This window comes from Chlorocebus sabaeus, chromosome 4 (assembly GCF_047675955.1).
Source record: "Chlorocebus sabaeus isolate Y175 chromosome 4, mChlSab1.0.hap1, whole genome shotgun sequence".
NCBI classification, from domain to species: domain Eukaryota; kingdom Metazoa; phylum Chordata; class Mammalia; order Primates; family Cercopithecidae; genus Chlorocebus; species Chlorocebus sabaeus.
In genome coordinates this window covers 1691591-1710779 of record NC_132907.1, presented here as the reverse complement: position 1 = coordinate 1710779, position 19189 = coordinate 1691591, and the positions used below count along the sequence as shown (strand labels likewise).

Here is a 19189-nt window from a genome sequence, read left to right as displayed (position 1 = left end):
CTATATCCGAGAAATGAAGAACTCGTATGTCTTGAACACACCAGAAACTCCCTTGTTACAAAGACAGAGGACCTCCACACCCAAGCCTAAACTGACTATGTCGATATTCCAAACGCAAGAAAATTTTGCTAAATATTCATTGCCAGTTTAAAAATAAACACAGTAGTATACACACATGCAGACTTTTATTTAACCTCAGTGAAATTAAAATTAGCAATTTAAAATACAAAATATAGCATTTTGGTTTTTAAAATCACTATCTTTGTCCTTTAAGATAAAAACAAATAGGGTTGGTCACCCTTATGTGTCAACCCAAAAGGTATCAAAAATACCTTGACTGCATGAAAGAATAGCTTCTTTAGGTCTATGCATTTTGACTTGGGCTTCTGCCAGATGATACCATCCACTTGTGCAGACAGGGCTTTCCTTTAACCCTAAAAGGATAAAAACAACCACAAAAACCAAGGTTTCTGTGACTACATAGATGAATGGCACCATTGCCTACTCTCTAAATCAGACTCCTCCCCTCTTCATCTCTGGTATCTTATCAGTCACAAAGCCACACTGATTCTCTGCCTCAATTCATTCCCGTCCATACATTTTTCTCCATCTCCACCAACACCACTTCAGTTCAGACCTCAACGATCTTTATCCCAAATCACGGCAAGTGCTTGCCATCCACCCCAATGCATTCTTTACCCTGTAGCTAGAATATCTCTAAAAATACAAATCAGATTATAACATTCCCCTGCTAAAAATCTTTTACTGATTCCCCACTGTTGTCAGGATAATGTGCAACCTACTTACCAAGATGTAGCTAGGCCTTTCTACTGTTTCACTTGTTGTCCCCTCCTGTGCATACACTTCATTCTCAAACCCTGGTGAACTACCTGCAGTTCTCTGAACAACAGCCTCTTAGTTCAGGTTATTTCACAGATTCATCTCTGCCTAAAATGTTCCTTCCATTCTCTTAAACTACCTACCTGGCTAGTATTTACCATTCAGATCTATAATTTGAATGTAGGTTCTTCCAGAAACATCATACCTAATAAGAATAAATTAAAGCCTAGGTTCCTAAGGCATATATATCTACATACATGCCTTCCTGCCTTCCGGCCTGCCTTCCTCCCTCCCTCCCTCTTTTCTTTTCTCTTTTCTTTGCTTTGCTTTTCTCTTTCTTTTCTTTCTCTTTTTTTCTTTTCCTTTTCTTTTCTTTATATATAGATATCCCTATTTTACAAATGAAAACACTGACACACGGAAAGTTTAATGAACTCTTCTGAGGTTTTGGAATTAGTTATTAGCAGAGTCAGAGTTCAAATCTAAGCAGAGTTCAAGGTATGTAGGTACATTTTTTCCCTTCCACCTTAGATATACATTCCTTAAAGAAAGGCTCAAAGATAAATGCTTACTGACTGAATAATAATTATACTTCATGTTACATGCCATACACTGTACATTTACCTTCTGTTAGGTTCCTAACAGCATCTTCATACTTTTTGTTTTGCAATGCTTTAATGCCTAAGCCAATGAGGCCTGGACCACTTTTTGAATCCATTTCCACTAATCTACAACAATACTGCTGTCCCTCATCAGTAAGATTTCCTGGAATTAAAAGAAAAGGTTATTAGAGTGTGTGTGTGTGTGTGTGTGTGTGTGTATACACATATATATATACACATATATCAAGTTTCTAAATGCCCAAACCCATATTCTTAAATCTCAGAATCTGCCTTTATATTCTTATGCATCCTTCACCACATGCTGATTCCAGAAATTCAAAAATTAAATAGACCAGCAAATGCAGACAATATTAACGTTTAAATTAAAAAATGATGCTTTTTTATCTTCTTAAATACTGGAAGTAGAAACCACGTTAGGATTTCAGACAAGAAACCTGCTACTTGCCAGTAGACTAAGTCACATAGCCTACTGCTTGCCAGCTGTAACAATTTTGATTGTTAAATGAAGGGACCCTTGTCAAAGCAGAGAATCTTCCTCAAGCTCTCTTCCTAGGCAACCACGCACTGCTAGAGACATGGCAGTCAGAGCCAGTGGACTCTTCCAGCATCCAAGGATCACAAGATAGGCGGGTTACTCACCAGGACACTGCACAAAGACTTAGTCACATTCCGCTTAAGTCTACAAATTCACCAGTACATTTCCACATTTTTCTAAGACAATCTCTTTCTATATAAGTGAATTGTGACACTTATGAAATAGTCATCCAATGCCTACATTTATTTTATTTTCAAATTTATTTTGGTAAAATAGTTTAGAAAACTTTATATATTTTGTAATATTTCCATTTTCTCCAATCTCAATCCCAGAAAAGCAACTGTGAATAGCATTCACAACTTTAATAAATCATTTAATCACATAGGAGAATTCTTAAAAAGACAGACTACAACTTGAAGCAATAAATATGGGGGAAAAAATTCCTGAAAACAAAGATCCAATGTTTTAATACCTATATAAAACATATAAGCCCAAACCACATGTAGAACCACTGTTTCAGTCACAGATGTCAAAGGTAAATTATTTGTATAATACCATTTAGCTTATATGTTTCAAATTTTTGAAAACCATTTGCAAACCAATGTATAATCCATTAGTAATATGTAGTAATATGTTATACACTGATTTAGAAATCCAAGTTAGCACTAAAAATCAAAAGACTTCATAATGACTAAAGAGTTAAAACTTTAGTACCGTTTGGCAAAATATGAAAACAAACTGGAAGAAATACTACTTTGATCAGTAAGCCAGTGAAAAAGACACAAGTCTGCTACTATTATGCTTCCAGGCATGAACTTCCTTGTCAATATCTTCTCACCATAGCTTCCACAAATATGAATCCAAAAATAAATATGCCTAGTTCCATACACCCTATATCCTCCCAAGAAAACTAGCGGATTTTTCCCTTTTGATCCAGTGGTATTGTCTAAACTAGACATTGTCTGCACTATCACAATCACTTGGAAGACTTGTTAAAACACAGTCTGCTGAGCCCTATCCCTGAAGTTTATGGTTCAGTAGGTCTGTTTAAGACCTAAGAGTCTGCATTTCTAAGAAGTTACCAGGTGATGCTGATGCTACTGGTCCAGAGATCATACTTAAAGACCACCGTCTACAATATTTGCTAATACCATATACCACCTTTACTATTAGTCTTATAACATGTATATTCTGCCTTTATTGCCTCTGTGGCTAAATGGTAACCTCTGGAGAGTAGAGACCACATGGCATCGGATACATGGTAGGTGTTCATTAAATTTGTGATGACCCTTTAAAAATACCATCATGACTGATGTTCAAAAAGGCTCAGTCTGTTAATAGGTAATAGCTGAAAATTACTATAAAAAATTAAAAATCTTCACCATCCTAAAAAAAAAAAAAAAAAAAAAGCTACCAAACTCTTACCTTTTATCTCTACTCATCTGAGTCTAAACACTCTTCCTCCATAGAAACACAGTTTATGATAGACTACCTTGACTACATAAACTGCCTGTATTACAGGAAATATACCCGGGATGAAAATAGGAAAGAAAAATCATGCATCTCTCCAATGAACATCCATATTTAGGGTAGTTTAAACAACACACAGGTCATCAAAGTGTGGGTTGGTACATGAAAATAGTTTCCAAAAGGCTGAGATGAACATAAACGACTTTTAAAACAAGGTAAATCTTCCTAACATATTTCCTTTGCTAAAGCCTGGGAGCATAGCAATAAAAACAAAATAAGATTTGGGGAGACTATGTTCATGTTCGGCCCTGGGTAACAATTCTCTGCATATGACCGAGTGGCACTGAGAGGAATTCTCTATAGTGTTCTCAAAACTAGCAACAGTAATAGCAACACTAATGATCTTTGTATAAAGAGACAAGGAATACTTCAGCTTCAACTTTCAATCCTTCTCTTCTTCATACTTACTCTTGTTGAGAATATTAGCTAAATAAATACCTTGGTGGAGGACAAAAACAGAGGAAATAGAATTCATTGCTTTTGAATTCTATTCATTGCAAATGAATAGAAAATTATTTACTTATCTGCTCTTTTTAACATTTAAAGGATTCTAAGGTTCCAGATTTAACAACTTTAAAATAGTCCGACAATATTATTTTTATTTCTCAAAAAAACAAGCCAGATTTGGGGCTCATGAATGTTAAAATTCCAAGGATAGAGGGTATTCTGAAGAGGTCCATGTTGGATGCTAAGTAATAACTATGAAATTCTGTTTCTTAAAGTTTACTACAAAAACAGTCGGTTTTTAAAAAATTCATTTCTGACATTCCAAAAAAACTATCTAATTTTTCTTTTAAATAAACCTAGCTTGAGAGGGGGAAAAAAAAAAACATGTACAATTTGGTGGCATTCATATCTTTATTTTCACCTGGATTTTCTAATAGTTTTAAAGCACAAAATCTTAAGCCAGCTCTTCTCTGCTTGAATTTGAAGAACCAAGCTTTCTAATCCTCCCCCATTTCAGTAACAAAGCAAAATAAGATAAATAAAAAAGTCATTTAGCATGAAAAAAACATTTCAACAGATGACAACTGTGAAAGCCATTCACTACTTTTATATGAAGCTTTACAAACTGAGTCATTTTGAAAATGAATATTCAATTCTCAACAGGCAAAGCAGGACAAAGGAGAAAGAAATACATTTGTTCTCAGTGGAGGAGAACCCAGTAATTAACTGCTGTGAAGTAGCAAATTCTGTACATACTGAAGTACTTTGTGGGAGGGTGGCTCAGACTTCAGAGACCTTACAATTCTCAGAAGTTCTTAATACACTAAAGTTGGGTTTAGAGGAGCAGTAAAAAGAAAAAGCATAGCAACCCATTGTCCTACATTAACTATTGAACTTCCACCTCAAGCATACTACTTTACCTTGAAATATACCTAAACCTAAATTGCTCAATTCCACAAATTCCGGCAACCAACAATTCAGAAAGGAAAGAACTCTTCCCTGGTTTTACCATATGTGTAAATATCCACATATACTCTTTTCTGCTGTGATATAGACCTCCTTTTCTTTCCATTCTACATGACACAAATCTATAAGCTTACTCAAAAACGATTTTTTTTCATTTAAATCAAGACACTTTCTAATCAATCAGTATAATCCCTTCACTATCTCTTTATTAGAGAACTTTGTCAACTACTGAATTTATGTGCAAAACTCTGTAGCCTATTTGTTGATCCTATTTTTTCTATTATTTTGTAGGCTTTTTAGAATATAAGGACAAGTCTACATTATAGTTACATTTATGCTTATTGAGAAAGCACTCCATTAGTCCTCAAAAAGAATTTTCAAAGTATTCACTGTGTCATTTGGCATGTGAGCAAGCCAAGACTGAGGTAATGGTGCAAACCATAAATAGCTGAATAAGAAATAAAGAGAAAAGAGTGAACACCAGCCATTAATTTTTCAATAACAACAGTAACAGCAGAATAGGGAAAAATAATTGGTACCAGGGGTCATACAATAAAGAAAATCAGCCTACTTATCTTTGGAACACACTGAGTCTTACATTAAAATTGGAAGGATCTGGGTAATTTTGGAACTAAGCTTCTTATCAGGAAAAAAAAAAAAAAATCACAAGACTTCATAAGTATGCTCCTTGTGCTTGGTGTAGCTCATCCTCAGTCTCAGTGCAACACTCATAGTATTAACTAACTAATCTAGGAACTCTTTCTTCTTACACCACTCCTGCCAGGCAGCTATTGTAGTTCTTCTCCCACCCCTCTAACAGCTTACTGTCCCCTCTGCGGGCTTCACTTTCTCATCCTACTACTCCCTAATGCACTTGGTCAAGTCTACTTTCCTTTGTATACCTGCCTTTTCCTATTTTTTCCCCATCACTGTAATCTAAGCTCTAATTCAATCACTTTCATTTAAAAAGATAGCCTTAATAAAAAGCCTCACAATCACAAACTCTGTTGGCTTAATCTGTCAAGACAGACCATAATAATCTTTCTGAAATGCTCTTTCCTTGTCATCTGTGCTGTTTCTCATCAAAGTTCACCTTCTTCTCTGACCTCATCCCTTCTCTTTCTCCACTTACTCCCTTTCCCTTTTTCATCTCTTTCCCTCCAAGCCAGCCAGCATTGCCCAAAGTATAGTTCTCAGTATTTTTCCCTTTAGTCCTCCTCTGATGGCAACCATTCCATGTCATTTTCACCTACATGCAAATTACTTCCAAACCATATGTCTACCCTTAGTATCGATCTCTCATCTGCAAACCACTGATGGGCATTTCCCATTGACTGCCCCCTTAACATCTCCTCTCAATAACCTACATTTCATACAAATCATCAGGCCATATTGAGCCAACTTTTCAGGAGAGGTGAAAGTTAAAATTGATATTTGCCTCTTTCCCTCTACGAAATCACTTTCATTTTTTCATTAATCTGTTCCTTTCTATCATCACTATCATACTCCTCATTCATTCAAACCTAGTGTCACTTAGTCTACTGGAGCTAGTCCACCTTCTATACAACCTGTCCTGCACACCATGTTAGTTTAAGACTTTATACTCCGCTCACTATACTTTTTATGTTCTCTTTCTCCTTATGGCAGTAAAAAGCACTCTCCTAAATCTATCTTTGACTCAGTTACAGTAAGGCAAAGGGCATCTGCTTCCACCAAAACCAGATCTGAAGGTAACAGTGTTTTTTCATTCAGACACCAGGAAAAAAAAACAAAAAAGTAAAAGAGGACTTAAAAGGAGAGTTAAAGTGAGGAGAACTGAGATAGGTGCAATGGTCATTTTCTACCAAGGAATTTTCCTTCACAGTTATCTCTAGCAGTAGTTTTCAACCCTTTTTTCACTATGACACATGTAAGGGTCATTCATATACAAAGCATTCTCATGTATATACTCATTTAACAACAAAGTGAAAAAAATTAAATGGATTAGTAAAGCTCCACAATAATTGACAATCACTACCACACTGGTGTATGTACTAATATTTCTATTTCAGTGACTGACTTCTGTGAACTTGTTCACCTCAAGAGAATACAGGCATGAAATTCAGGTTATTAAAAAAAAAAAAAAAATGTATTCAGCACAGATACTGACCAAAATGAAAGAGGCTTGTGGGAAAAACCAATATAGCCAACCTCTTTTAAACTGGTGGACTACCACTCCTGGACACAAGACATCCACAGCTACAGTTCTGCCAACTCCCAGCAAGCTAGTTGCCATCACTTCTCTCTTCCCCGCAAAGAAAGTACATGAAGATACAAGAGCATGAAGTATACACAGAGACAAATTCTCCCACTTGAATTTGCTCTATTTCATTAAAAAAGGAGATTCAGGAATTTAATTACTTTATAATATTACAGTATTCATAACAATGTTCTTATGACACTGTGATATAACATCAACACTGAGGCAGCTAAAATTTCCAAAAATCCTTTCTATGATATTTATAGCTTTCTGTAATAGAGCCTGACCTATTTAGCCAAAATATATCTTAGTTATTTCTTCCACTATACTAAGCAAACCTATTTTACCATTCCTAAAAAATTCACCCAGCTCCACATCTCTGCTCATGCCAGCTGGAGTACATTTCCCCTACTCCTGTTTATCTAGTATCTATAAAAAAATTCAAGACACCCTCCAATTCCCACCATTAAAAAGATTTCACTGATCAACAATATATCTGGCAACTCATAATTCTTCTGTATTACTGTACTTTCCTATATTTATTAGACTTTTCATGTACACAAAGACTACACATTATACTTCCTTTTATGTTCAGAAACACAGAAACAACACCTTAAACATGGTAGACACTAAAACATGTTTTGATTAATACCATCACTCACATAATCACACACCTCTAGGACACACACTATAATAAAGAAGAAATTACCTGATTCAATTAAATGCAAACAAAGCACTTCTAAGGGATACCGTACAGTAGGATAGACGTTTATCATTCCTTCACAGGCCTTCTTCAATCTAGCAGTCTCATGAGGCAACTTGAAAATATAAAAGCAAAATACACTACATTCTAGTAGTAGTAAAATGTATTTATGAACACTTTCCTAATTAGAAACACATACAAGTCACATGAGAGATTTAAAAAAGCAACTTACTTTGGATAAACTCTGAAGGAAATGCCTGTAAAGCGCGTGGTGATCTTCACTAGGAATCTTATCTGATAACCCCAGCGCATTCTCAAAAGCAGTTAACAGCTGAAACAAATACAAAAGCTACCATCTGTATCACACTTACATGACCAACGATTAAATGTATACGACTCTCCTACACAAACTACACCTTCAAGGAACTGCAAATGTATTCTACAGTCTGACCCTGACAACTCCAATGAGGAAAAAAATGTATATGCAAGTTTTGGAATGCATTCTAACTCCAACAGCAAACTGCACTGAACTGGTAAGTAACAACTATGCATTAACAACATTAATTTAACAAAACACACTTCCCAGTGCCTGCTGTCTCCTACAAAGTAGTCAACCAGAGTATAGTCTTATATGCTAGCATAGCTGCTACTGCTCATGTATCATTTTTAAAACAATTCTTCTGAAATCACTAGCATGTTCTTTGAAATATCTTCAATGATAGCAAATCTTCAACCTTTAAAAAATAGTTAAAAAGTTAGGTGATATTTTTGGCAAAAGAAAAGCAGAGATATGACTGAACTGAAATGAAACCACTTCTCTTATGCAGTATTAGCTGACTCTGAAGCACATTCCATCACTTCTCTTATGCAATATTAACTGACTTTGAAGGCCAACAGGCCTTCTAAATATGTCTTGAATAAGAACAGAATACTAGAATCCAAGGCAAGTGGTATAAAGCACTTCACACCACTCAGTTGGCTACACATTCTGCATTTTAAAATGAATACTCATGACTTAATACCAAAAAGCCACAATGTAGTTCATATCTCAAATTTTCTTTGGAAAGTATGGTATAAAGTCTATATAAATAAGTAAAACTTTGCTGCCCTGATAAAGTTAACAATCTTACAAAGAAGGAACATAGCTCAAAACAGTCTAGCATAAAAGATTTTTTAAAACAGTAATAAAATTATTCCAAATGAAAAATCTGTGATACATTTTTTTCTAAATACTCATTATTCAAGGTAACAATAAATCCCCCCATTCTTTTATCTGTTATTAACAGTTAGAAATCAATTCTTGGCCGGGCGCGGTGGCTCAAGCCTGTAATCCCAGCACTTTGGGAGGCCGAGACGGGCGGATCACGAGGTCAGGAGATCGAGACCATCCTGGCTAACACAGTGAAACCCCGTCTCTACTAAAAAATACAAAAAACTAGCCGGGCGAGGTGGCGGGCGCCTGTAGTCCCAGCTACTCGGGAGGCTGAGGCAGGAGAATGGCGTAAACCCGGGAGGCGGAGCTTGCAGTGAGCCGAGATCTGGCCACTGCACTCCAGCCTGGGCGACAGAGCGAGACTCCGCCTCAAAAAAAAAAAAAAAAAAAAAAAAAAAAAAAAAAAAAAAAGAAATCAATTCTTAAAATCATAAGTACAATTAATTCTCTGTCATGGAGGAGGGTAGGATAGACAATCCAAAAAGTTACTTTACTTATTTTGGAATGTGTTTTATATTCTGGTAACCTACACTATTTTAAGGAAAATAATGAAGTTATATTATGATATTATACAATTTAAGAGAAACTGCTAAGCTACCTAATTTTGTCACTGCTCAATTTTTTCCACAACTGAATATATGCACAGATAAATCATGTTATCACACACAAAAAAGAAATCTTATTCTCATATTTTTATCCCCAGCTCTTAGGACACTGCCTGACACATAATAGGTAGTCAATAAATATTTTCTGAATAAACAAATTAATGAGTGAACAAATGAACACATATACAAATAAATGAACTTCCTATCCTATATAGGGTCTATATTTGTTTATTTAAAAATTCCACTCAATATAACAAGTGTACATTAAGTAGCTATTTACTATAATAAGAAATTAAGTTGACTTTTAAAATTACAAATAAAAAAAGGAGAATGATAGATATATTTTCCAAATGTGGCTCAAAACCAATTTTTTTTTAGTCTTTCAAAAAATTATTTTCAATTACTTTAAAATCTATACCATAAAGACTTTTTTTCTAGGCATAAATACTCTAAATATTAAATATAAATACTCTAAACAGTGGAATTGTTAAACCTCAAAGTAATTCAGTACTCTTAGTTCAGAAGTGTAAAGAAACACACCTTTAAAGGTACCACTTTTTAGACACCATAAGCAGTTTTGTGAAAGTCAATTTTCAGTTTATTTTTTATAGTGATTAAGTTACTGATGTATTGCAGATTCTTATGAACACAAGTGAATGAAATTCTGATACCATGAGTACCAATTCCACTCCATCCAGACTCCGCATGAGACTACAGGCCAATAATTCTGACTTTATCTAGAAGAGCCTCTATGAATTTAAAATTATACATTTACAAAATACCTAGTCTAACATACAATTCTTTTTTTTTTTTTTTTTGAGCATCCATTGAATCATCATTGAATGTCCTATTTCCAAGGTAATTCATGTACTAACATCCAGAATCTATAAGGAACTTAAACAAATTAGCAAGAAAAAAAACAACAATCCCATCAAAAAGTTGGCTAAGGATATGAATAGAAAATTCTCAAAAGAAGATACACAAATGGTTGACAAACATATGAAAAAATGCTCAACATCACTAACGATCAGGGAAATGTAAATCAAAACCACAATGCGATACCACCTTACTCCTGCAAGAATGGCCATAATCAAAAAAATAAAAAAATAGATGTTGGTGTGGATGAGGTAAAAAGGAAACACTTCTACATTGCTGGTGGGAGTGTAAACTAGTACAACCATTATGGAAAACAGTGTGGAGACTCCTCAAAGAACTAAAAGTAGGCTAGGTTCAGTGGCTCATGTCTGTAATCCCAACATTTTGGGAGGCTGAAGTGGGCAGGTTACTTGAGGTCAGGAGTTCGAGATCAGCCTGGCCAACATGGTGAAACCCCATCTCTACTAAAAACACAAAAATTAGCCAGGCATCGTGGCACATGCCTGTAATCCCAGCTACTTGTGAGCCTGAGGCAGGAGAATTGTTTGAACCTAGAAGGCAGAGGTCGCAGTGAGCCGAGATTGTACCACTGCACTCCAGCCTGGGTGACAGTGACACTCTGCCTCAAAAAAAAAGAACTAAAAGTAGAACTACTATTTGATCCAGCAATCCCTCTACTAGGTATCTACCTGGAGGAAAAGAAGTCATTATACAAAAAAGATACTTGCACATGCATGTTGATAGCAGCACAAGTCACAACTACAAAAATACAGAACTAGCCCAAATGCCCATCAATCAACGAGTGGATAAAGAAATTGTGATATATATATATATACACACACACACAGAGACACACACACACACACACACACACACACTGAAATACTACTCAGCTATAAAAAGGAATGAATTAATGGTATTCGCAGCAACCTGGATGGAACTGGAGAATATTATTCTAAGTGAAGTAACTCAGGAATGAAAAACCAAACATCATATGTTCTCACTCATAAGTGAACATATGAATAGAACATTGTATGTTCTCACTCTAAGTTATGAAGACACAAAGGCATAAGAATAATACAATGGACTTTGGGAATTTGGGTGAGGGTGAGGAATAAAAGACTATAAATTGGGTTCAGTATACACTACTTGGGTGACAGGTGCATCAAAATCTCACAAATCACTACTAAAGAACTTACTCATGACCAAATACCACCTGTGCCCCAAAACCCTATGAAAATTAAACATAAAAAAAAAACTCCATAAAAAGAAATAAACTCAATAAAAAACGAGCAATGATGTGAACACACACTTCACCAAAGAAAATACACAGGTGCAAATAAACACATGAAAAGATGCTCAACATTACTAGGGAAATGGAAATTAAAATGACAATGACCAATTATGTTTCTATTTTCTAAATTCAATTAAATGATCAATTTTCATGAACAAACTTGAGGAATAAATGAGTCAATACCATTTGCTGAGTTTCATTATTCTGGTCCTCCGTACTTTCAGCCAGGAACTGAGTCAATTTTCTCCATAGTTGATGAAGCTCTTGGTTGTCTGCACCTTCTTCCTGCCGTGTTTTTATCAACTTGTGCCATGTTCGAGCCACCTATTAAAGGAGATTTTAAATTATTTTGGTCAAAATGTAAAAATGTCAATAAACATGTAAAATCTGCAAATAAAAACATTTTTATCTGTTAATATATAAAAATCGCAAAAGCATAGAACCCCATCTATTTTTATTTTATTTTATTTATTTATTTATTTTTTGGAGATGGAGTTTCGCTCTTGTTGCCCAGGCTGGAGTGCAATGACACAATCTCGGCTTACCACAACCTCCACCTCCTGGGTTGAAGTGATTCTCCTGCCTCAGCCTCCTGAGTAGCTGGGATTACAGGCATGCACCACCATGCCCAGCTAATTTTGTATTTTCAGTAGAGACAGGGTTTCTCCATGTTGGTCTGACTGGTCTCGAACTCCCGACCTCAGGTGATCTGCCTGCCTCAGCCTCCCAAAGTGCTGGGATTACAGGTGTGAGTCACTGCGCCCAGCCCATCTATTATTAAAAGAAGTCAGAAAATCATTCACCAACCTCTAGGTGTTTCTTTTCTTGGTAATATAGATCCACAAGTTTCTTGCAGACATCACACCACTTCTGTTTGTCAACACTTAGAACAAAACAAAACACACACACACACAAGGATTTTTGAATCTGATTAATAAAAATAACCAAGGACTTAAAACACTGAAATTTAAGTATTCCAATAATAATTTCAGGTACTATTTTAAATTAGAACATATCTTCTTTCATACTACAGTAAAATTTTCTAAAATGAGCTCCTCATAAAAAAGAAAAGGTCTAAGAAATATTATCTTCTATTATATTGACTGAAAATAATATCAAAGTTCCAAAATTAGTCAGTCCTCTTACTAGCAGTGTTTTGATTCTACTTCAATCACAGAAGATTCTGTGGCAAATGCTTGAAAGAAAAAAGCCTCCCAATTCCCAGTAAATGTTGGAACACTTCTATATGAATTTTAATCAGTTTATTAAAATTCAAGCTTTGAAAGAAACTGGCCTTTCCTCATACATTTCTTACCTTTCATAAAGATCCAGGAGCTTTTGGTAAACACCGGGTAAGTCATCCTTAGCATTTATGTGATTATATTTCTCATACAAGTTTGCTAACCCCTAAAAGAAGAAGTACTCATGATTATTCTTTTTCCTAAAACATTTGCTGTTCTCACGTTCATTTATTTTGCCAAATAATATGATAATCTATAAAGATTATTTATGAAAAAGATTATAATTTACAAATGAAATGATCTGTCTGGGATTTGCCTCTAAATATAATAACTGGGGGTCGGAGGGCACAGGTAAAGTGGATATTGTTGAGTATGGGTGACAGGAATAAAGAGGTATACCATTCCCTTTCCTTTTGAAAATTGATTTGAAGTGCTTCACAATAATAAACACTTTTAATGGCTATTTTACAATCTTCCCATCTAAGATTACTATAAGACACTATTTTTTTTAATTTCAGCATGTGTTTTAAAGTGTTTTATTGCAATATCATTGACATATAAAAATTGTTTATTTTTAAGGTGTACAACTTGATATTTTGATATATGTATTCACTGTGAAATGACAACCATAATCAAGCTAACTAGCAGAACCATGCTACGTAATAGCGTTACCATTGGTGGGGAGGGTGAGGGGAGGTCAGAAGATTTAATTTTAAGATCTATGTGACAATACTTTTATATGATATAATCAAACAAAAAAAAAATCAAGTAGTCTGTGAAAATTGTCATTTTTGCTTTAAAGAAGGATCAGATATCCTAAACCACTCAGTCCATTATAAAAGCATCAATTTCTCTAAGCGTGTTACCAGATATCCTCAAGTTCTTATTCACATGAACCTAAGACAAACAGGTTCATACTCTCCAGGGCCTACAACATTGAATTCATCAGTTTCAAAAGTGTGATTGAGATACCAAACAAAGTTATTAAATGTGAAAAAGTTGGAGAATCTAAGTAAAAACATTAAGGCCACTAAGTAAGAAAAAAGAATTTAACTTGCATTCAAATATAGAAACATTAAACATTTTTATATTATTTTATTTTTCAGAAACATTAAAAAAACATTTCTTTTTCCTCAGGTAAGCATAAAGAATGATATTATGGACAAGTCTTTTATATGCACATATAACTAAAGTAGAGATTTATATTTGAGTGCTCACATTTAAAATAATCTATTAGGTAGGATGTTAAATAGTGTTAACATCCTTTACACCACTTTTTTTCTAAACTAACTTTTAGGTTTAGAAAACCAATAAATTTAAATTTTTTCTTACATGGGGCAAATGTAGGTTTAAATGCTTAGTTTAGTGTTGAAACCTGTATTTTGAAAAATGTAAAAAAAAAAAAAATTCCATTCCCATAATACAGAAAAAAAATTTTTTTCTACATACCTGCCAAGCTAGTAATTGGTCTGGCTCTAATTCAGCAGCTTTCTTATAGGCACTCTGGGCCTGATCAGGTTGTTCTAGTTCAGCTGCAGCAACACCAATAAAAACCCAGGCATTATAGTTATTTTTCTCTTGTTTTAACACTGTCTGATTTAAAAAAAAATAAAAGAGCAAGTCAGTAAATTTTGGAAGCAAATGAACTAACAATAACAGAAAGTCTACTTATGAGTCAGGAAATCCGTATCTACCACTAACAGGGCAAACTTCAGAATGCCATTTAACCTATCTGGTTTCAGTTTCCTCAGGGGAAGGAGCTGGACTGTATGAGTGACCATAATGGCTTTGAAATAACAGGTGGTTTTTTAAAGCTGCCCAAGTGATACTGACACCTCCACCAAATGCCTCCCCATGCTCTTTGACAATACTGGGTATAAAAAGAACAGTAACTACTCAGTCATCCTGCCTGCCTCCATACTGCTACTGGTCAAACTCACAAAACTGTTTTCCATCTCTTTTCACTTAATCATACTCCATCTCATTTCACTTCATTTCCTTCACCATGATAGTTTCCCCATATTAGACACATGGATTTTTCTCGAGGTTATAGACTAGGAAAGTAGATTCACCCCGATGTGACCATACCAAATACGTTCAAAATAAATAGTGGCAATGAATGTTTAAACAACACATGCCACCTGGAATAAAAATTATATGTAGAGATAATTGCTTTCAGAAATAACAACTACTTGCTAAGGTAAAATAAAATAGCTTGAAGCAGTTAGCAAGTATATTCTAGGGAAAGAAAAACAAAACCGGTAGCTGAAATGAAATTAACTTCTTAAGGTTTTACATTATTCTAGAGAAAATAACAATATTTCCATGAGCTAAGCCAGTCATATTATTGACTTGAGTGCATCCACATAACACGTCTAATAATCTGTCCCTGATATGCAGGACAAGCTCCATTCTATCTGTGAACACACTGATTACACAAATGGGGTCATTCTTGTCACCTGGCTAAGGCAGAGTAAAGGGAACACCAGGGAAAATGGCACTTAGGCCCTCATAGCACCTGCTCCAAGATTTAAATTTTCCAAAAGCCCAGCTGCTGAGAGGGCCTGCTGTAACCCTAAGATTAGTTTTCCCCAGTAGCTGCCATGACTCTAAGTCTAGTTTTACCTACCATCGTCACTCACCAATCAGAGCCCGCCAGCTCCCAAAAGCTTCTCCAGTACCAGTGAGCTTTCTTTCAAAATAATACACAACATTTTTCTTTCCAATAAAATGGCCAACCTTCTCTTTGTTCTTCAGAGATACAAAAGACCACTTACCTGTGTGCATATGCCCAAAATTGCAATTCTTGCTTCCCAAAATAAAATTCAATTTAAATATTCGTGCCTCTATTTATTTTGACTTCAACATAATAATGCTGCCTCCTAACAAACCACAACAATGATGCAACTACCAAAGTTAAGCTCTAAACACTGGCACCTTAGTAATGTTTATGTTCCCAACACCAGCTACAATGGCTGGCACTTAACTGCTGAACAAAATGCAATAGTCAACTAGCAGTTAGTTATCTAACCAGCAGAGCAGTTATCTGCCTCATGACCAGATTTTTTTCAGAATCTGAAATGGATGTTTAAGAAAATAAGTATCGGCCGGGCGCAGTGGCTCACGCCTGTAATCCCAGCACTTCGGGAGGCCGAGGTGGGCGGATCACCAGGTCAGGAGATGGACACCATCCTGGCTAACACGGTGAAACACCGTCTCCACTAAAAATATAAAAAATTTGCCAGGTGTGGTGGTGGGCGCCTGTAGTCCCAGCTAGTCGGGAGGCTGAGGCGTGAACCCGGGAGGCGGAGCTTGCAGTGAACCGAGATCGTGCCACTGCACTCCAGCCTCGGCCACAGAGTGAGACTCTATCTCAAAAAAAAAAAAAAAAAAAATTATCAGCAATGTGGTGAAAGCAGGTATGAGATTCTGAAAGAACACACAGAAAAAAGTACGGAACTCTGCACAAACTGGAGAAGGCTTCCCTGAAGAGACACTCATATCATGTGATAAAGAGCCACAGGCAGACAAGGTGACGATCAGACAAACCCACAGCAAATGCAACATTCCTTTACTCAAAAATGCATTCAGTCTCAACCAATATTCTGGGTTACTACACATTAGTAATCAGGCATTTAGAACTGATCAGCTATCCATCTGCATTTTCTAATTGGGTCTCTCTAGTATAAATTATTAACTATTTGGTGTAATTCGTATCTGAATTTTGCAGAAAGCCTACAGAAAGAAGACAACTATGGTGGTGCTGTATATAGTAACTGAAACGTGCATCAATTAGATAAACCTAGTGCTGAAGGAAACAGTCCTTCTTCCCTTCTTGTACTCCATCCACAACCTGTCCCCACTTGGAACACACGGCCTACCTTCTTCTAAATCAAGATGAATACTATCATGGCCTTGCATCCCTGCTAGGCTCCATCAGTCACCACCAGAAACCTAAACCTCACAAGGGTATCCTTTATCTGTTTACTCCTTAGACTCATCCTCATATTGCCATGTATACCCCCAGTCTTGCCCAGTTCCCTCCCTACCACTCTCCTAAATTCTTCATTGTGCCCTCTGAAACTCCCAATTTGGATCAGCCAAGTTCCCTCCATATTTTTAACCTTTCTTTTAACCACACCAAGTTCTGCCTCAATGAAAACATGCTAATTCCCCTATAGATCCTACAGATTGCAGTTGACTTCTTTTACAGCTCACATGCCACAGGCCTAGGAGATGAGAAGCGGCTTCTCCTTGCTCGCACTGTCACCTACAGTCCTCTTCTGCTCCTTCCTCCTTCAGCAACCCCACTGCCTTTGAAGCTCAGGCCATCCAACTATACTACTAAAAACAGCCTTCTTGTTGCTACAGTCTACCAACTTCCTAACTCCCCTTTCCTTCAGTGAAAATTCTGTATCCTTCTTTTCCACCTCAGTGCCTGTATTCATTCTAACCTTCATGTTGATGTCCCATTGAACACTCTGGCCTCTCAGTTACGTGACCTCCACGCTACTCACCCATCCAAAATCTGAATTTCCAGCACGGTACTCATCTGCTCCTTTCCTACCGTCCCAGTTCAATTACTGTAGTGGACCCATGGTAACAAATCGTTAACCTTTGATTTCTCTAATTTTTTCTATCCTAACCCCTTTCTCCATTGCCTATCAGCCCACTTCTCATTTCTCATTCCTCCTTACCCAGCTTAGACTCCAGGACTCACCACTGTCATCAATCCCTTGTCATCACAACCTCAACTCCTTTGCATGTCTTTCCTCTCATCTTTCTCTCTATCCACACTTGAACCCCATCATGCCCATCTCCAAACCTGGGAAGCTGAATACGAAGAGAGAAAACTACAGCGGAGTTCATTAATTTCACTTTAATAGCTTGAAACTTCAAATGGGCAATCACTAGGGCCTGCTAATCTTTCCAGTCCTTACTAGCATGTTTGTTTTCCCACCACGAAAAAAAAAAGAAAGAAGCTATTTCATACCTTCTTTTATCTCAAACCTCCTAACCAAGTCTTCTCCCAGTCTCATTTTATACTTCGCCAAGAAAATAGAAGCCATTGGAGAAGAAAGCTTTTCCTATCACCAAATCTACAAGCCCAACACTGTATGATGGGCACCTATCTTCTCTCCTGCTAAGATGGAAGAAGGATTAAAGGGCTCCCTCAAGCTCTGGATCCCAGAGTGTCTCTCACCTACTGATGACTTTACTCCTACCACTACCCTCTGTCTCTCCCCTGAGTCCAATTTCTCCCTCTGAATGGAAACATTTCCATCAACATAAAAATAAGCTTTATAATCCTGATTCTCTCATCCACAAACCAAATAGAAAAAGAACACTAACATGCCACTAAAAAATGAAAACTTTAAGATATAGTAGCATTCCATGATACAACCATCAAAAGACATTTATGGGATAATCAGGTTTTCAGAACTTGGTTTTGGTAAGTTACCAATATAGAGAAAATTAAGTTTAGCAGAGGTAGTTTATCCTGCTAATTGGAAGCTAAATGTCTAACCATTCTAATGGTTCTACTAAATAGCCTTACCCCTTTTGTTGTTTGGACAGTAAATAATTCACATATTACAAATCAACAATGTTTATAAATGGGTAACATACTTTTATTGTGGAAGAAAAAAATACTGGTTACCTTACAGTGTTTCAAAGCTTCTTTGTATTCTTTGTTTCTGATTGCATCTCTAGCACTTTTTAGAGCAGTCTTCACTTCCTTGCTGGACATTCTGTCAAGGCAGAAAGCCTGAGTGAATCTACAGTAATACCTACCCACCCGTAAAGGTTCCAACAAACTTAGTCATCTGGAAAGGGAACCTGGAAAGAGAAAAGACTCCTTCTATCTGGAACAGTCTTCCCTCTAGCATATATCCAGTTTATTCCTTTACCTCTTCAGATTTGTACTCAAATGTCATTTCCTCAATGAAACCTTCCCTCTACATGCTATTTAGCATTTTAATCTTGCCATCCCCCTACTCTCAACAACCCAGTATTTCCTGAACCCTTTTCATTGCTTTATTGTTCTTGAAAGCATCTGTCACATTTAATATACTATA

The 19189-nt window shown here is 36.2% G+C and overlaps 1 protein-coding gene across 3 annotated transcripts in view; it reads right to left on the bottom strand.

The window, feature by feature from the left end:
- Positions 1 to 19189, bottom strand: part of SKIC3 (SKI3 subunit of superkiller complex) — a 92007-nt gene that overhangs the window by 64945 nt on the left and 7873 nt on the right. For 2 of the 3 annotated variants that reach the window (XM_007978822.3, XM_037982217.2), the window contains exons 4-12: positions 18772 to 18862; positions 14562 to 14705; positions 13187 to 13278; positions 12679 to 12754; positions 12055 to 12195; positions 8116 to 8214; positions 7890 to 7998; positions 1465 to 1605; positions 333 to 434 (exon numbers count right to left, since the gene is read on the bottom strand). In XM_007978822.3, the coding sequence (XP_007977013.3) occupies positions 333 to 434; positions 1465 to 1605; positions 7890 to 7998; positions 8116 to 8214; positions 12055 to 12195; positions 12679 to 12754; positions 13187 to 13278; positions 14562 to 14705; positions 18772 to 18861 (994 nt within the window). In that variant the 5' untranslated portion in view covers position 18862. Of the gene's footprint in view, positions 1 to 332; positions 435 to 1464; positions 1606 to 7889; positions 7999 to 8115; positions 8215 to 12054; positions 12196 to 12678; positions 12755 to 13186; positions 13279 to 14561; positions 14706 to 18771; positions 18863 to 19189 lie in introns of those variants that run through there. The other variant, XM_037982218.2, reaches the window with a different exon arrangement.